The sequence below is a fragment of the Trachypithecus francoisi genome, unplaced genomic scaffold (genome assembly GCF_009764315.1).
Source record: "Trachypithecus francoisi isolate TF-2019V2 unplaced genomic scaffold, Tfra_2.0 Lachesis_group5, whole genome shotgun sequence".
Lineage (NCBI taxonomy): Eukaryota > Metazoa > Chordata > Mammalia > Primates > Cercopithecidae > Trachypithecus > Trachypithecus francoisi.
Window position 1 is genome coordinate 85272323 of NW_022681470.1, and position 20185 is coordinate 85292507.

At 35.3% G+C, this 20185-nt stretch overlaps 1 protein-coding gene across 5 annotated transcripts in view; it reads left to right on the forward strand.

The window, feature by feature from the left end:
• Positions 1-18913, forward strand: part of ZNF678 (zinc finger protein 678) — a 119886-nt gene extending 100973 nt beyond the window's left edge. For 2 of the 5 annotated variants that reach the window (XM_033196985.1, XM_033196984.1), the window contains one exon: positions 11963-18913. In XM_033196985.1, coding sequence (XP_033052876.1) covers positions 12007-13455 — 1449 coding nt within the window. In that variant the 5' untranslated portion in view covers positions 11963-12006 and the 3' untranslated portion in view covers positions 13456-18913. Of the gene's footprint in view, positions 1-4115; positions 4243-8564; positions 8680-11962 lie in introns of those variants that run through there. The other 3 variants (XM_033196986.1, XM_033196981.1, XM_033196982.1) reach the window with 3 other exon arrangements.
• The last annotated feature ends 1272 nt before the right edge of the window (positions 18914-20185 follow it).

A 20185-nucleotide genomic window follows, 5' to 3' on the forward strand; every position in this document is an offset into this window, starting at 1 on the left:
AAGGGTCTCTCTATTTGGAATCTACAGTTCTTTCAGAGCAAGTAGACCATATTTCTACAAAAATAACTTCACAAAACAACAACCAGATATTCCAGTTCTTTCTTTTAATGCCCCTGCCATCTTCAGACCCAAAACTGAGTCAGAGATAATGGGGCCCAGAAACAACTGGGCTCACATCTGTGCATTGAGTAGGTGTTAAGACCCTCAACTTCATTCCTTCTCCTGCTGTCCAAATGCCCAGGAATCTGCAGAGGGCACCTGTCACATTCCTGCCCCTCAGAGACCTAAATCTGTAGCTTAAACTTTTGAATCTAGGTCCTGGGGTTCTTCAGCATCTGTTAGAGAAGCCTCCATGAGGACATATCTCCTCTAGATTTTCTCCCCATTCTATAGCTCCCAGAAATAGTAAACCAGGTTGACTCTGCCTAGAGTCCACATAGAGGGGCTGTCATTTGCCTAAGATGCAAAATAAAGGGCTAGACTTTGAACTGAGGATGGATAGAAAACTCAGGGGAGAAATCTACCTTGTGAGACATCAACATAGACTTTGTAAAGTCCCTCTTTTGGAGTGGGTTTCTCCATGTTTGTAGATTTTTGTCCAGTGACCTGCTGCAGTTGTACAAATAGCAAAAAGTAGAGCACCCTGTCTCAGAGTTTCTTTTGGAGAGTAAAGCCTACCTTCAGCAAAACCTGGAAGAATCTGTAAGTATAAACAAGTACCTTAGCAATGAGAGGTCAGCACCACAAAACGTCCAGTCATGACCACAACTACACCTCACCTGTGAACTCTTACTGGAGTAGGATAGTTTTATCTTTCCTCTTACCCGAGAGTTAGCTGATCAGAGATAGGTAGTATCCAACATGGTTGGCTGCTTTACAAGGGCAATTTAATTTACTTTCCTGGCCTCATAGAAGTACCTTGAATTGGTCCTGCCTGATTCATCATGGGGACATCAGCCTAGGCTTACTGGAACCCGTCTCATCAGCATCCGAGATTCTATGAGACATTTAAGGATGTCCTGTGAAGACTGTTGATGGGGTATTCTGCTTTCATCTCAGTGGAAGAGAAATAAGGCATCTAGGGTTTGTTTCTCCCCTCACAGAATGAATCTTCTTGGTTGGTACCTAAATGGGGGTTTCTTCAGTTTCCTGGTACTTGGATGAAGAACCAAGAGGAGATCTGGAGATGCAAACTAATATATAGACCAATTGCCTCCATTTGGTATGGCTATTAGAAAAGCAAATGGAGCTGTCATGGCTCATCATGCATGAACTTTCAGTCTAGAAAATGTAGGTAAATGCTTGAATTTGGAAGTATGTGGCCAGTTTTTTTTTTAAAAAGTAGAGATATAGGTGCACAGGGAACTTGGGCTTCATTTGAGCTCCTTACTTCCCTGTTATTGTGAGTTCTGATGTCACTACCTGAATGGCCATTCTTTTTTTTTGTTTTTTTTTTTTGAGACGGAGTCTTGCTCTGTCACCCAGGCTGGAGTGCAGTGGCACAGTCTTGGCTCACTGCAACCCCCGCCTCCTGGGTTCAAGCGATTCTCCTGCCTCAGTCTCCCAAGTGTAGGATTACAGGTTCCCACCACCACGCCCAGTTAATTTTTTGTATTTTTAGTAGAGACAGGGTTTCGCCTTGTTGGCCAGGTTGGTCTCGAACTCTGGACCTCAGGTGGTCCGCCTGCCTCAGCCTCCCAAAGTACTAGGATTACAGGCATGAGCCACCACGCCCGGCCTATACGTTTTATTTTTAAAATCAGTGATAGATAAATGGAAAAAGAAATAGAAAGGGTATGCCCTGTATTCACATCCTGGCAATTATGAGACACTTCGCATCTACCCCCCAGGGTTTTATGAAGATAAACTCACATAATGTGAGGTTCCCCACATACTGTTTTGTAATGTACTTCCCAGCACATAGTACGTGCTCCGTAAACATTGCATTAATGTATATGCACAAGTTGTTTCCCAAATGGAGATTTGCTTAGACATTGTGGTCCTCTTTAAACTTTAAAGGGCTAGCAAAACAATGCCATGTTTCAGAATTGTGATTGGTGGTCTTCACTTTGGACCAAAAATATTTGTATTGGGCTAAGAGTATTGTGTAAAGGGACTCTGTTTGTTGTGCCTGTAGTTTTCTACCTAAGTGCTACTCATGATGGACCTAGGAGGAGCAACATTAACATGAACAGGGATTTCTTACAGGAGCCAGTTAATAGACCTCTTCCAAACCTACAGAATCACATTACTTAAAGTGGGGCTCAGAATAGCAAATGATATATGCACATTGAAGTTTCAGAAGCAATGCTTAGCTAAGTGGCTCTCAGCCCAAGCTTCCAATTAGGATCACATGGCCAGTTTAAAGAAATACTCTCACTTGTACCCACCCCACAGGTTCTGTCTGTTGGTCTGGGTAAGAACATTGGTGGTGTTTTAGTTTCGTACCCCATGTGATCCTAAGGTAAGGCCAGGGTCAAGCATGAGGGCCCTTAGATACATTTGTGGAGTTGAGTTCAGCCTTTGTTCCAGAGGAAGGTCACAGGGTCTGCTCTCCTTTGGTTTGGTGTGGTCAAGTCAGTGCAGCCAATATTTTTATTATTGTAGCCCAAATTGCTGGCTTCCATGGGAGAGAAGGGCACTTGATGGCAGGAAAATGGAAACTCACATTTTGACCTTTATGTAGGGGCTCACTGTTCCTGTCTTGTACCATGAAGAAACAGGAGAGTAGCTTTTTCTGCATTTCAAGGTCCTTCTGCCTGTGTGTGTGGCCACAGCAGGTGAAGGAGTTGTGCTGACATCTCTAAAGGCATATTCTCAAGATGTGTGATTTGTCCAGATAATCTCATCTGAAGAGAAATCAGAAAAAGAGGAAGAAATGGCTGGTTCTCGGGTAAATGAGTACTAGGTCGGAGGCTGGATCAGCTGTTTCTCCAGAAATGTCATGTGTTTAAAACTTGCAGACTTTTATTTATATATTTGTAATGTTTCTGCCTAATAAATTTATTTCAAGTACTTTTAAAATTTTTCTTCTTATGATAGTCAAGAGGCTCTGAAAAATATTTCTTTCCTATATATCAATGTTTTATATCCATTCAGGCTTTTTAAGTGCCATAAGCAATCTTTACTATAAATTTTTGACCTGCAAAATGAATGTTTCTTTTGTATCTGTTGAACATGGGAAGGTGTGGATGCCCAAGATTCCCACTGGAGATGGATTTGGGTCCTTGGATTAGTTAAAAGAAAGTTGATGGAATTTTGCATGAAACTGATGTTTCTTTATGATTAGATTCAGATTTTGCCTTCTTGACCTATGCTGTTATAGCAATGATGTTGTAACCTCCTCCTGTGCATTTTTACACGTGATACCAGTTTTTTGTGTTACAGTTGCTGTTAATTTTATTCACTAGGTTAAGATGCTTTCTGACAGATTTCTTCACTAAAAAACAAATTAGTTTTCTCTGTATTATTAAGTACATTGGGGAGATTTAATAACTGATGGGCATGAACCATCACATTTAATTTGGAAGTTCTCCTTCTTAGATTATTTGACCTTGGAAAATGAAGGCTCTTATTTAATGGTCAAATGAACTGAGATAAATGCAGGCTCTGCCACTTAATGTTTGGCAGAATATTCTCCTTGGTTCAGAAGCATTAGCATCACAGGTGAACTTGTTCAAAATTCAGAAAGTCAGGTTTCAGCCCAGACCTTCTGAATCAAAATCTACATTTTAAACAGATTTCTAATTTCTTGTCATATGCATTAAAATCTGAGAGGCACTTCAGATGATTTTTCCTTCTGAGAAATTTATCCAACTTATTTTGTGTAATGTAAATATAGCTGTCCAATATGTAATGCCTGTATTGGCACCCTTATTTTTATACTATAACACTTAACAAAAGTATAGCATCTCCACTGGTTTTGTAAATCTTATGCCATCCTCTTTCCTTAGAGTTACAGAATGCAAATGAGAATCTTTGTGTTTTAAACAGTATCTTACTGGACAATTTATGCCAGAAAAAGTTCACTTTACTCTCTTCAATTCAGTTGGAGTCAAATTAAGAACTCTGCCCATGGCACATTTTGTAAATGTGTGTGTATTTTTTCCCCCCAGGGACTATTGGCATTCAGTGATGTGGTCATAGAATTCTCTCCAGAGGAGTGGGCATGTCTGGACGCTGCCCAGCGAAATTTGTATAGGGATGTGATGTTCGAGAACTACAGAAACCTGGTCTCCCTGGGTGAGGATAACTTCAATACACAATTTATATTTCATACTATGGATTTCATATTTTTCACTCCTGAAATGTTACCTGAGAGTTTGTCATTTGCATGAATGAGTTTTTGATCTCTGCTTCTAAGGAAAACTTGGGAACTTGTTGGTGTAGAAAATAAAATCTTCAAAATGTTTCATCTTGACATAAATTTTAAGGTGATCTAAATTCTTCAGTCTAGATGACTGGTAATTCCAGAACTTTAGTGGTATAAGATACTGTTGCCCACACGTCAAAATCTAATTACACTACCAAGTTTTGATTCAGTGGTATTGGGTAGTGGAGCTAAGAACCTATACGTTTTTGGGAGACCGAGGTGGGCAGATCACCTGAGGTCAGGAGTTCAAGACCAGCCTGGCTAACATGGTGAAACCCCATTTCTACTAAAAATACAAAAAACAAAAATTAGATGGGCATGGTGGCATGTGCCTGTAATCCCAGCTACTTGGGAGGCTGAGGCAGGAAAATCACTTGAACCTGAGAGGCAGAGGTTGCAGTGAACCGAGATCGCGCCATTGCACTCCAGCTTGGGCAACAAGAGCTAAACGCCGTCTCAACAAACAAACAAACAAAAAGAACCTATACATTTAAAGTCCTTTCTAAATACTGTATAGTTAATGTCAGAAAATAGTATTTTGGGAGTAATTTTCTAGAACCTTCTAAAAAATTGTTTTCCTACCAAGCACCGTACTAGGTTGGTAATTGGAGCATGCCAGCAAGAGTCATGTTATTTTTTCTAATGAAACAGGTCTTGCTATGTCTAATCCAGACCTGATCACCTGTCTAGAGCAAAGAAAACAGCCTGGGAGTTTAAAGAGACAGGTAATAGTAGCCAAATTTCAAGGCAGGTAGGAGTAAATAAAGCAAATGACACAGGTTAGAGGCCCAAATGTCAAGGAGAAAGCCGGAAATGAAAATGTGGTTTGGGCAGCTCTGCTTCAGAAAAGCCTGAGTTTCTTTGTCCTCCTCTCACAGGAGCATCTTCTGCCCCATGCTCTTAAGTTCTCTAAGGATTCCACTACCATGAAGTGATTTTCCTTTGAGGTTACAGAGTGAAGCAAAGTCCTCTTCATGGTTTATAAGGCACTATATAATCTGACTGCTTTTCCATTGCTTTGTGGAACATAGGAATATCTACATATTTTTGAGGAACTCTATTTTATACCATTTAATTCTCTTTTTGCATCTTGTCTGAAATTTGTGAGAGTAGTGGTATATTGGTATTTGGTTCAGAAATCCCCGGAACACCACAAACGTATGTTGTGTTTTCAGCTTCATGATTTTCTATCCTATGGAGGTTTCAAATGTGATTTTACAGAAGCTCATACTCAGTGATTTTATCAGAACACTAAATATAGGAAAATCTAAACTTATTTTACTTCAAAATTTTATTTTCTAAGTAAAAACTGAGATTGGTAATTTAAACTCTATGCCCACATTGTTACAGTATCAACAGTAATATAATTTAATATATCTATTCCCTACATTTAAAAAAAATACTATTTTATTAGGGAGCTTGGAAGATTGCTGAGCATATATTAAACTCCCACCTTTTACCTTATTTTTAAATAACTATATTTTAAATTTGTTTTTATTTACTATAAAGCTTACTGGGGTATACATACATATACATGCATGCATATATATTTATTTGTGTGTGTAACAACTCTTTTACAAATAAAAATTATGAATGTCCAACATAAAAATTTGATGTGTACACATTGTACTATAATTAACACACTCAAATTGATTTGGAGTGTGAATTCCTAATGTCTACTACCTTAGCAAATTTTAAGCCTACAAGACATGATTAACTGTATTCATGAAATTACACATTCGGTCTTTTAAATTTGTTCATCTTAAAACCAAACAACAATTCCAGCACTTTGGGAGGCCAAGGTGGGCGGATCACTTGAGGTCAGGAGTTCAAGACCAGCCTGGCCAACATAATGAAACCCCATCTCTACTTAAAAAAACTAAAATTAACTGGGCATGGTGGCGGGTGCCTGTAATCTCAGCTACTCGGGAAGCAGCGGCAGGAGAATTTGCTTGAATCTGGGAAGTGGCGGCTGCAGCGAGCAGCCACTGCGCTCCAGATCCTGCCATTGCACTCCAGCCTGGCTGACAGAGCAAGACTCCGTCTCAAAAAAACAAACCTGAAAAACACCTTCCCAATTTCTTCACTTCTAGGCCCTGCCAACTCCCTCTGTACTCTCTGCTTCTGTGAGTTTCACCATTTTGGATTCTCTATACAAGTGAGATCATACAGTATTTGCCTTTTGGTGTCTGGCTTATTTTACTTAGCATAATGTCTTTCCAGTCCATCCATGTTGTTTAAATGGCAGAATTAAATTATTTTTATGACCAAATAATATTTTATTGTGTATGTAAACCATATTTATCCATCTAGTGTCTAAAAACATTTAGGTTATTGTAATATCTTGGCAATTGTGAATGATACTGTAATAAATATGATGATGCAGATATTTCTTTGAGATACTGATTTCATTTCCTTTGGTTATATACATAGAACTGGGATTGCTGAATTTTATACTTGTGTCTTTTTCTAAGAGCCTTCATACCAATTTTTATAATGACTTCACCAATTTACAACTTTTAAAGTGTACAGTACAGGATTTCTGTTTCTTCACATTGTGTGTTTTGTTTTGTTTTGTTTTGTTTTGTTTGAGATGGAGTTTTGCTCTTGTGGCCCAGGCTGGAGTGCAATAGCACGATCTCAGCTCACTATGACCTCCACCTCCCAGGTTCAAGCAATTCTCCTTCCTCAGCCTCCCAGGTAGCCAAGATTACAGGCATGTGCCACCATACCCAGCTAATTTTGTATTTTTAGAAGAGACGGGGTTTCACCATGTTGGCCAGGCTGGTCTCAAACTCCTGATCTCAGGTGATCTGCCCACCTCAGCCTCCTAAAGTGCTGGGATTATAGACATGAGCCACTGCTCTTAGCCCCGTTCTTCACATTATTGTCAAACCATTATCTCACTTTTTAATATATATGTATTAGTCATCTTAAGTGTGAAGTGATATTTCATCATGGTTTTGATTTGTGATTGCCTGATGATTGGTGATAGCCCTCTGATATATCTGTTGGCATTTGTATGTCTTCATTGGAACAGTATCTATTGGTCTTTTGCCTGTTTTTCAATTTTATTATTAATATTATCATTATTATTGTGTTCCTTTTGATTTCTATGAGTTCCTCATATATTGTTGATATCTACCTTTTATTTGATTTATGGATTGCAAATATTTTCTCCCATCCTGCAGATTTTCTTATTTTATTGTTTTTCTTGCTGTGCAGATGCTTTTTAGTTTCATGAAGTCCAACTTGTTAATACTTGCTTTTGTTGCCTGTTCTTTTGATGTCATATCCAAAAAATCATTACCACAACCAATATCAAGTAGTTTTTAAAATATATTTTCTTTTAAGTCTTTCTGTCTGACATTTAAGTCTTTATTTTGAGTTAATTTCTTGGTATTGTGTAAGAAAAAAATGGTCTAATTTCACTTGCATGTAGATATTCTTTTTGCCCAGCATCAATTATTGAAGAGACTATCTTTTGTACACTGTGTATTCTTGATGCCCTTGTTAAAGATTCATTGACCTTATATGCATGGGCTTATATCTGAGCTCTCTATTTTGTTCCTTTTTTGTATCAGTTTTCGTATTTATGCCATCCTACTCTTATTACCATAGTTTTCAAATAGAGCTTTAAATCAGAAAGTATGATGCCCCCAGCTTTGTTATTATTTCTCAAGATTGCTTTCACAATTCAATGTCTTGTAATGCTATATAAATTTTAAAATTTTATTCTATTATTTTTAAAAATGCCATTGTAATTTTGATAGGAAGTTTATTGAATCTCTTTATTGCTTTGGATAATATGGCACTTTACAATAATTAGTCTTCCAATTTATAAACATTGGGTATCTTTACATTTATTTGTTTTTTCTTGTTTCTTTTATCAATATTTTCTTTCCCAATGTAAAGATTTTTCACATCATTGTTTAAATTTTTTGCTAAAAAATTTAGATGTTACTGTAAATGAGTTTTTTTATTAACTAGTTTGTAGTTAGTGTACTAGAACAAAACTGATATTTGTATAACCTTTTATATTCTGCTAATTTACTAAGATTTTTGGTTTATTTCTTAGGCTTTCTACATATAAGATGATGTCATCAACAAACAGCAATATTTTTACTTATTTCTTTTCAATTTTTATGGCTTTTAAAAAATTTTCTTGCCTAATTGTTCTGTCTAGGACTTCCAGGACTATGTTAAAATAGAAGCATTGATAATGGGCACAATATCACTTTGCACTGGTGTCTGTGCATTTGAAGGAGCAAATACCTCTACCAGTTTTTATAAACTGGTTTATACAGGTAAAGATTTTATCCTATTGGGTCCCCAGCTGATGAGATCTTTTCTGGGTTCACAGTAGAGAGGGGATATACCTGAGTCCTAAGGTTGTTGCAGGGTCCACAATGGGGTCTATCTTTAATGGGCTTATTACCAGGGGCTTGTGTGCTTATGAATTCTGTCTTATTACTTGGCCAACTGAGTTGCCTTCAGCACTTTGATCTGTAGGGCAGACACTTGGCCTAATCCCAAGTGTTTGTATGTGTGTGGCTCCCACCCAGTACTTGCAAAGTTTTTACCAGGTCACAGGTCTCTAGGTTGGCAGGACTGGCTATGGAATATAGCTTAAAGGTCTAGAACTGAGTTATTCACCTGCTTCAGAGACCACAGTAAATGTCAAGGTCTGCAGTTCTGCATCTATGGCCATGAATGAGCATCTGACCCTAGCTCTCTGAATGGGCAGGACCTCTTCTTGACTGTGGCTGGAAGGAGTTAATGACAGTTACAGGTGTTACTTCAGAATTCTAAGTGGAATCATGTTAAATGGGCCATTTCCTCATCTGTGTAGCCAAGACCAGCGGTCCTCAAGTTTGCCATCTGAAGGTAAACTTGCTTTCTGAAAAAGGCTTTCCTTGGTCTTGTGCTTTTGGCAGGGTATTACAACTCCCTCCCTGAATCACAAAGCAATCATAAATGTACTTTTTGTGTGACAGGGTCTTGCTCTATTACCCAGGCTGGTCTCAAACACCTGGCCTGAAGTAATCCTTCTGCCTCACCCTCTCAAATAGCTGGAATTACAAATATGAGCCATGGTGACCGGCTCTCTCACAAAGGCACTTATGTCCATAGATGGTTGATAAGTTTTTGTTGCTTTGGGAGATATACAAGAAGAGGACCTCCTGTTCCAACAACTTGCTGATTTTATTCTTCCTATATAGTTGCACTTCCGTTTATTTTTCTCTTTGTATTTCAAATTTGTGTGGGATTTTTAAATAAACATATGTATTTGGGAAACCTAGTGGGGAATCTATGTTCTCATTAAATCTTATATGTATTCATGCGTGCTTATAAATTATATGTTTCCAATAAATGAACACTTTTATTATTACTTGATGTTCATATTTTCTCTTGTGACAAGTTTGGCTTAAAGTATACTTTGTGAAATATAACAGTTGTTGACATATAATGTACTTTTCCCAATATAATTGTTACCTTTCCAACTGTCATTTGGTTACCATTTGCATGGAATCTTTTTTCTTCCTCCCACTTTTAGTCTATTATGCCAGTCGTCTAAAGTTAGTCTCTTGGAGACAAGACATAGTTTGTGGTTTTTACAATTTTTTCTAAATCTCTTTATTCAGTCTTTTGATTGGGATGTTTTGTTGATGACTATTTAAATAGCTGTCTAATACATAATTACTTACTATTGTCATTTATTGTTTTATCGGATTCTTGTAGCCATTTTTTCCTCCTTTTCTCTCTGTCTTCCAGTATGTTTTCTGAGCTTAGCAACATGCTTCTACTCTCTTCTTCTGTGTGTGTTTATATGTATCTCTATAGGTATTTTCTTTGTGGTTGCCATGAGAATTATAAAACCTCCAAAGTTACAACAACGTATAATAAACTGGTAATAGCTTAATTTCAGTTGCATACAGAAATTTTTTTCATTATATTTACCTTAAACTTCATATTATTGATGTCACTAATTATATTTTTCATATTATATAGACATCAACAGATGTTTATTATTGTTCTCATGCATTTTTCAAATTGTAGAGCATAAGTAAAAGTGTTTTCAGCACCATCATTATAAAACTACAGAATTTTATTTTTGTGTATGTGTACATCTTTCCCAGAGTTATGTATTTGTATATAATTTTTTGTTTAACGACGCGTTTTATTTTCAATGGACCGGAGTCCATTTTACATTTTCTGTAGGACAGTTGTACTGGTGATTTAGTTTTTCTGCATTTGGCTGTCTTGGAAAGTCTTCATCTTCTCTTAATTGTGAAGGACAGTTTTACTGTTAATAGTATTCTTGCTTGAAAGTTTTTGTTTTTTCTTTCAACACCCTGACTATATCACTTAACTTCCTTTTTCCCTGCAAGGTTTCTGTTGATAAATTCACAGGTAATCCCATAGGAGAATGCTTATAAATGATACATCACTTTTCTCTTGCTGCTTTCAACATCTTATTCCTCTCTGTGATTTCAAAATCTTGCTTATAATGTGTCTTCTTATGGGTCTTTTTGTGTTTATTTTTGATTTTTTTACATCTTTTGTATAAACATTTCTGTTATTTTCTTGTATTCTTTAGTCTCACACTTTGTTTCTTGCTATACATTTTATTATTTTGTTGATACTCACATTTCCTGATTTTATTTAGTTGTCTTTGTTCCCATTTCACTTACTGAGTCATTTGAATTTTTTAGATAATTTATACATATTTATTTTCTTAGAATTAATTTTTTATTTATTTTATTTCCTTGATTGGACCATGTTACCCTGATAACTTTGCATATATTGTAATCTCTGGTTCATATTTGGGCATTAATAAAATGCCACCTGTCACACTCTTTATAAGTGGCTTTGTCCTGGAGGAGGCTACTAGCTATTTGCCAGGCTGGAGATCCTTGTAGCCTCTCAAACCTCTTATGATTTGTCTTCTCTGGAATTGTGTGTTTACTGTTCAGCTAAAGTGATTTGTTCATGTTTCTTTGTAAAAACCTGTAATCATGTGCTACACCTGGTGTCTGTCTGTGGCACTGTGATCTCCCTGCTGCAGTAACAATTATTTACCTTTTTCTTAGCAGACCAAAGCTGTCATTCAAAGCATACCACCATTTCTTTCAACAGTCTTTGTTATGGGAGACAGAAACCAGTCTTTGGAAAGCCGCCAAAAGCCAGAAGTATGGGCACATGTACAATGTTTTGTTTTTCTGTTTTTTTGCTTTGAGGGAGAAGCCAGGAGTTTGAAGTTTACTCTTAAAGACACCATGCTGTATTGGGGTGGAGGAAAGGTTGTATGTATAAATGTAACAAAATTTACTTTCTATTCTGTGTGGATTTTGCAATTGTGCTCACCTAGGGTGTTGCAAACTCTTAACTAGATTTTATAGTTTTCAGAAAGGCATTTTGGTCAGTATATTTTTGTTAAGTTTACATGTTCAAAAGGGAATCAGGGCCAGTGGTATTTTATTATGCCATCTTGTTAATGTCTTTGATATAATTATATTTATTAGATTTGTAAAGTGTATTTACTGGAGATTAGTAAGCAGAATAACTTTTTATTTTTATTTCTTTCAGCTATTTTATCTTATTCCATTCAAGACCTTTTGCCAGAGCAGGATATGAAAGATTTATGCCAAAAAGTGACACTGACAAGACATAGAAGCTGGGGCCTTGACAATTTGCACTTAGTGAAAGACTGGAGAACTGTGAATGAGGGTAAGGGGCAGAAAGAATGTTATAATGGACTTACTCACTGTTCATCAACTAAAAGCAAAATCTTTCAATGTATTGAATGTGGCAAAAATTTTAGCCGGAGGTCAATCCTTACTGAACATAAGAGAATTCATACTGGAGAGAAACCATACAAATGTGAAGAATGTGGCAAAGTTTTCAATCGATGTTCAAACCTAACCAAACATAAAAGAATTCATACTGGAGGAAAACCCTACAAATGTGACGAATGTGGCAAAGTTTTTAATTGGTGGTCACAACTAACTAACCATAAGAAAATTCATAGTGGAGAGAAACCCTACAAATGTGACGAATGTGGCAAAGTTTTTAATTGGTGGTCACAGCTAACTAGCCATAAGAAAATTCATAGTGGAGAGAAACCATATACATGTGAAGAATGTGGCAAAGCCTTTACCCAGTTCTCAAACCTTATGCAACATAAGAGAATTCATACTGGAGAGAAACCCTACAAATGCAAAGAATGTTGCAAAGCCTTTAACAAGTTCTCAAACCTTACTCAACATAAGAAAATTCATACTGGAGAGAAACCCTACAAGTGTGAAGAATGTGGCAACTTTTTCAATGAGTGCTCACACCTAACTAGACATAGGAGAATTCATACTGGAGAGAAACCCTACAAATGTGAAGAATGTGGCAAAGCCTTTACACAGTTTGCAAGCCTTACTCGTCATAAAAGAATTCATACTGGAGAAAAACCCTACCAATGTGAAGAATGTGGTAAAACTTTTAATCGGTGTTCACATCTAAGTAGCCATAAGAGAATTCATACTGGAGAGAAACCCTACAAATGTGAAGAGTGTGGCAGAACTTTTACTCAATTCTCAAACCTCACTCAGCATAAAAGAATTCATACTGGAGAGAAACCCTACAAATGCAAAGAATGTGGCAAAGCATTTAACAAGTTCTCAAGCCTTACTCAACATAAGAGAATTCATACTGGAATGAAACCCTACAAATGTGAAGAATGTGGCAAAGTTTTTAAACAGTGCTCACACCTAACTAGCCATAAGAGAATTCATACTGGAGAGAAACCCTACAAATGTAAAGAATGTGGCAAAGCTTTTTACCAGTCCTCAATCCTTAGTAAGCATAAGAGAATTCACACTGAAGAGAAACCCTACAAATGTGAAGAATGTGGCAAAGCCTTTAACCAGTTCTCAAGCCTTACTCGTCATAAAAGAATTCATACTGGAGAGAAACCCTACACATGTAAAGAATGTGGAAAAGGGTTTTACCAATCCTCAATCCATAGTAAGTATAAGAGAACTTACACTGGAGAGGAACCTGACAAATGTGAAAAATGTGGCAGTCTTTAAAAACTGCTTACATTATACATGTCTTCAGTAATTTCATACTGAATAAAAGTTGTATGAGCATCATGACTGTTTAAGGATGTTTCACAAAATATAAGCTTCATGGTGCACAACACTATACTGAATGAAATGTATAAATATAGAATGTTACAATACCTTTGTTTATTTCAGAGATCATCCTGTAAATAGAATCTGTACCAGAGGAAAACCCTTAAACAATTATTCAGACTTTATTCAACTTTAGAGGATTTTATGGTGGAAAAAACCTCCTACAAATGTGGAAAAACATTTTTTCAAGATATATACCTTAGAAAACACAAGAGTTTATAATATAGTAGAATATATTTTACAAATACAGTGAATACAAACAAATGTCCAAAATTAAGTCTAAATAAAACATTACATAATTTACTATAGAAAGTACTAAGGCACTAACAGTTTCAGATGTTACTTTAAAGCAGTGTTGATTGTCGAGAATAATTCAAAGTTTAAATAGATAATTTAGTTGTATGTAAATTTAAATGAGTCAAGAGATGATGTCTTTTTGAAGTAGTTACATTCATGTTATACTTTTTCACATTAAAAGTTTTTATACTTTTATTATATATTTTAATATTGATGTAATTCAAATTTCAGATAACTTGATTTTATTATATTTATTGTTTACATTAAAGCATGTGGTCATTTGTTGCTGCATAAGAGCTATGAGAAGTTCTTCTATATTAGATGACCATCATTTATATGCTTTTTCATGAGTGATTAAGGGCACTGAAATGTAACATTTATAAGGAAAATATAAGTAGAAATGCTTTTTGTTGATGTATAACAGTGTTTTAAGTAACACATTAGGTATTCAGAGAAGTATTTTGCATTATAGTAATAGAGAAACATTTTGAATTTTAGTAGTAAATTGTTTTATGAGTTGCACATTAAGATAATAAAATACAGTAGCTTTTGAAATGTTATTTTTAGAATGCAGTTTCTTTTAATAAAACAAAATGATTTTTAATGTGTTAAGAATATTTTGCCTTGAATGAAGTACATCTTGCCATAATAATTAACCTATACCACTTTACCCAAAGTTGTAGGTAACAGATAGTAACAATACACTACTGGGTAACAGTGAAAGGATACCTCTAGTAGTCTCTTTTCCCAGTGGCTTTTAATTTCAAACAACTTGGGAAATTTTTTTTATATGATATGCTTTGGGTTTTTTGTACCTTACCTCATGTTGAAATGTGTTTCCTCATGGTGAAGGCAGGGTCTAGTGGAAGGTGTTTAGGACGTGGGTGTAGATTCCTCATGAATAGATTGCAGTGGAATAGTTCTTTCCACTGCAGTTAGTGAGTCCTCTGTCAGTTCATGTGAAAGCTGGTTGTTAAAAAAAGGAAAAAAAAAAAAAGCTGATATTCCTCTTGCTTTGTCTTTTGCCATGATACCCCTTTGCCTTTTATCATGAGTAAAAGCTCCCTGCGGCCTCATCAGAAGTTAAGCAGATGCTGATGTCATGTTTGTATAGCCAACAGAACTGAGGCTAATAAACCTCTTTTTAATTTGCCAGTGTTAAGTATTCCCTTCTAGCAGCACAAAATGGACTAACATACCATAGGTTATATTTTAATTTTTATCTTTTGTAAATACTGGACAATGATACTCTTATATAATCTTCAGTGTAACCATTATAATTGCCCACTATGATGATAATTATAAAGGAGTATAATGAAAAGCCATGTATTTTGAATCCTGAATGACTATTTACAAAATGTCATACTACATTTTTCTTTGAGTCTGTGACCTCTCTGGCCTGTAAAAACACATACATACATTTAGTTTTGATTAACGTGGAGTTAATTTTATAAGTCTATCACTCTAAACATAAGTGTTAACTTTAAGAGAATTATGGAGCATGTAATTGTGTTTGAGTATAGGTGTGTACTTTTTTGAGAACAAAACAAAAATATTGGAACAAAACGTAATTTAAAAAGTATTGGTAATTTACTAGCAAACTAGGAATCTCAAAGATTCTGAAAGTAAATATTTATTCTCTGCTTTGTATTGAATTTACTTCTGAAAAATCTTATGGCTCCTGGTTCAGAATCTTCTCATGCAGATCCTGTTTTTTTCTTGTCTGTTGACCATTCTAAACCTAATGTATAGTTTTCTCATTCCAAAGTTCATGAAATTTTCTCTATATTCCTGAGAAATTCCAAGAATAACCTTCATAAAGTTTATTAATGTTCACAAGATAATTTTAAGATGTAATTCTACAATGTATGTGTTGCTACATTTTATTTAATGAATACATTCTATTTTTGTATTTCAATTGGAAGACCTTATTTCAGACAATTTTTACTTGGTTTTTGTTTCCATTTTAGTATTTTACATAATTGAATTTATTTACTTTATTGAGCCAATTTGTTTAGATGTGCACTGGGAAGGCTTCATAATTCACAAAGTTGTTTTGACATATAAATGAGGTGAACAAACACAGGAACGTGCTAGGTTTCCTGGGGGTATAATAGATGCTCTATAATTAGCAGTAAATACTCTTGTTGAAGTCACTTTTTGGCTACAAGTAAGATTAGAAATATTCAACATGAAGAGATGGCATTAACTCTGCATGTAAAGAAAACACATGTATACCCAGGGTGTACAACTGCCTCTGAAATTAAGAGGAATTGTGTTTATTTCATAGTTATCTCCAGTGCTTCACTATTATTTTATTTTCACCCCCATCTATATGTTAGTCATAGCCCTTTCCCTTCTTTGCTTATTATGGCTACAGATTTCTCACTGTTCTCTGCAGCCCATGTAATTTCACATAGTATTTTGTAGGTTGTGATAAGAAATTTGAAATTTTTAATATAGTGAAAAATTGGATTTAACTGGAGAGTTTGAGGACATTTTTAAGTTATAAATGCACCATTTGAATAATTTAATTGGCATAATTGGAATGTACTCTACACAGTTTATAGGATTAAATTAGTGAGTAATGTTTGTATGAAAGAAATGTTATTAGATTCTACCACAAAATGTGGTAAACATGAAATCAGAATAGGTAAAGCATTAATAATGGTAGGCTATATATCATAATCACTATATAAAGAAACATCAGAATTTGGAAACCCCTTAAGCAAAAATATATCTTAGAAATCTTAAAGACACTTAATGGCAAGCAAAAAAGTTTAAATTTAGTTTTTTATAAATTACATATAGCACACTTTATGTGTACATGTAGAATTTTTTAGTTTTTAGTGTTTATGTAATATATTAGATAATAAACATTTACATTTATGTTTACATTTACATTTAATTTTTTTGAATTTAATTTAAATTTTTAAATGCTTCTGTGGATTTAAATTTTGGAATAATCTTTTCTTCCCCATTGATACTGGACTCTTGGGAAGTTTCTTACTCATATCACAATATGTTTTATTTAAATGGGTGCAGCTTACATTGCAGAGTTTATATAAATAATCACATAACTCGCCAATTCCTTAGTCATTTTCTGTATTAAAAAACTCGGAGATCTAGAGAGCTTTTGGATTGAAGTATTTCCTTGGTGATTTTGAATGCAAACCTGATTTCTGTGTTCACACCATGACCAGAGATGGGACTGTTAGCACCACCTGCTTCTTTAATGTTGTCCATGTGATTAGCATCAGCACCAGAAACTCCAGGTGTCCCAAACTTAAAGTGAAAGCTGTAGAGTTCATTGGTGACTCCCATGTTCTGTGCTGGTTCTAGAACATGCTGGTGAATATTAGAGTTTCTATGCTTATGGCTGATAAGTGGACATTTTTAAAAATCATAAAAACTATATTTTCTATATAGCTTATGAAAAAGATGTAGACTTGGTATTTGGAGCATTGCTTTTGCTCCATGATGTGTTTAAAAATTATTTTTAAATTGGCAAAATTATATATATACATATATACATAATTATATATGTAATTATAATTACATATATACACATAATTATATATATACATATCTTGCAACACATGATATTTGAAATGCTTGATTCTAGCTAATTAAAAACACTTTACCTCAATAGTTATTTTTATTGTGAGAATGCTCAACACTGTCTTGGCACTTTAAAAAAAAAATGCAATATATTCTCAATAACTGTAGTCACTCCGCACTACAATAGGTCTCTTGAACTAATTCCTTCTAGCTTAACAGGCATTGTTTATCATTTAACAGATAATTCTCTAAGCCCCTTTCTCCTAAAACTTCAGCATCTCTTAACCTTCCTAGTCTCTAATGAGATCAACTTGTTTAGATTCCACATGAGTGAGACTGTGAGGTATTCATCTTTCTGTGTTCTGCTCCATTGGTCTGTTTGTCTATTTTTAATGCCAGTATTGGACTGTTTTAGTTACTGTAGCTTTCAGTATATTCGACTGTCAAGTAGTACAATGCTTCCAGCTTTCAGAATCTTTTGCTGTACTATATGAATTTTAGGTTTTTTTGTGTTTGTGAAAAATTCTATTGATATTTTATAGACATTATGTTAAATATATACATCATTTTGTGTAACATAGACTTTTTAGCAATATTAATTTGGCCAATTATGAATAAGGGATAACTTTTCATTTATTTGTGTTTAATTTTATACCTCAATTTTCTTTAGCTTTGAATGTAGAGATCTTTAACATTTTTGAATAATTTTATTGGGAAGTAAACTTTTTGTAACTATTACAGGTGTCAGTTGTTTTCTTTATTTCTTTTTCAGATAGTTTGTTGTTAATATATAGAAATGCTACTCACTCTTATATCTTGATTTTGTATCCTGCAACTTTAGTGAATTTATTCTAAATGTTTTTAAAGTTTTCTATTTATAAGACTATGATATCTGCAAACAGGGACAATTATTTTCTTTCTTTCCAATTTGGCTATCTTTGGTTTTGTTCTCTAATTGCTCTGGCTTGGAAATTCAATAGCATGTTAAAGAAGAGTGATGTAATTAGGTATCTTTGCCTTACTATCGATCTACTATCTTTGCCTCTTTAAAAAAAGGCTTACAACTTTTGAAGGTTTGTCATGATGTCAGATATCCATTTGTCATATATGGCCTTTATTGGCTTGAGGTATGTATGTTCTATATGTAATTTCTTTTGAAATTTTGTCATAATGTTGAATTTTCTAAAATTCTTTTTCTGCATTCACTTAAAAGTTATAATTGGTTCTGAGATCCTTCATCTTTGTCAGAATCTAGGAGGATACATCTATACCTAGAGGAGGACATGAAGGCATCATATGTTACATTCTCGTGACATATAATGTCTACTGCTGATAATGTCTGCTGTAAGTTTCTGACTCCCTAAATGAAATTGAGGCCCAGAAACTCTCAACTGCTTTTTTCATTGAATAATACCAAGTGTCTGGAAATGTGACTGTTCAGATTAGATGCTTAATGTGTGTGTGTGTTGACTAAATAAATCTCAACCAGAACCGTCTCAGATATTTTATTGAATGTGGGACCTTTTTTTTTTTTTTTTTTTTTTAACCAGCAGGGGACCCCTGTTTGGTCTATGTCAGGAACAAAGACTAGGCAAAAGAAATATCAAACCACATTTACAAATGCAAAAATGGACTTGCTTTTGATATGGTTTTCCCAACAATAAGGGACATGAGTCATTGGGGCATGTTACAGAGAGTTTCAGTAAAATTCAGAAAAAAATAATAAATATGAACAGCCACAGCATGTGCAGGAGCCTTTTTATGGAGCCAGGCATGGTTGACCTGCTTTCCATGTCTCAGGACATTAGTCCCTACAAGAACCCTATGAGGTTTATCTTCTTTTCGCCCATTTTCAGAAAAGAAAAATTCAGCTCAGAGAGCTGCAGGAACATTGGGGACATCTCCAAGACACAGCCAATAGGTGGCAGTCATCAGTGTGTCTTGGAAGGGACAAACATTGAGCTTCTGAACAGCTACTCCAGGAACTATGGTTCTGTGGTGAAGTCCTGGTTAGGAGCCTAGGAAAATGGTGAAGGAAAAGATGGTCCCAGCCTGCAAAGCTGAAGTCAGGAACTCCACCAGCATCTCCCTTCTCCCTAGCCTGGTGGTCCACATCATGCAGATTTACTCTAGATTCAGCTTAGACTCGTGTTTATACTACGCAGGGGACAAGGAGGGAACTACAGTCAGCAATAGCAGCATGAGCCTCAGGTGTTTTGGGGATTGAAATTCAGACCAGGAAATCCCAGTACATCAGTGCATGTGGAGGGCATGAGTATTTATGGAGAAGGTTCTAGGCTTCCAAAGTAAAACTGGATGTGGAGGTTGGGGATTGATTCAAACATTAATACTTTCAAGACATTTCTATGGTATTTGTCAGCTGTGGAGCAACAGCACACATCTGTATTAATAGCCTGTATTAAGAGACTACTGTGGATCCTGAAAAACGTACTCATTGTAGAGATGAGAAAACACAGGCTTTTGCACATCAAATGGCTACTCAAAGCATGTGGTTCAGAATTGAGAACGTACAGAGTGAGAGTGGTATGAATTTTCTTGTAAGCTACCTGAAGTTCTGTTTGCTGTCATGTGGAGGAAAAGAGCCTTGGAGAAGGTTTATTTTTTTCTTTGTTTGGAAAGAATACATAGAGCAAGATGATTTACAATAACCCTTTTGACCTAATGCACATACTTGTTTTCTTTAAGGGTAGTCTTAAGTAACAGCTACAGCAGTTTCTCATCTGGCAAAGAGAAAAAGGCTGGGAAA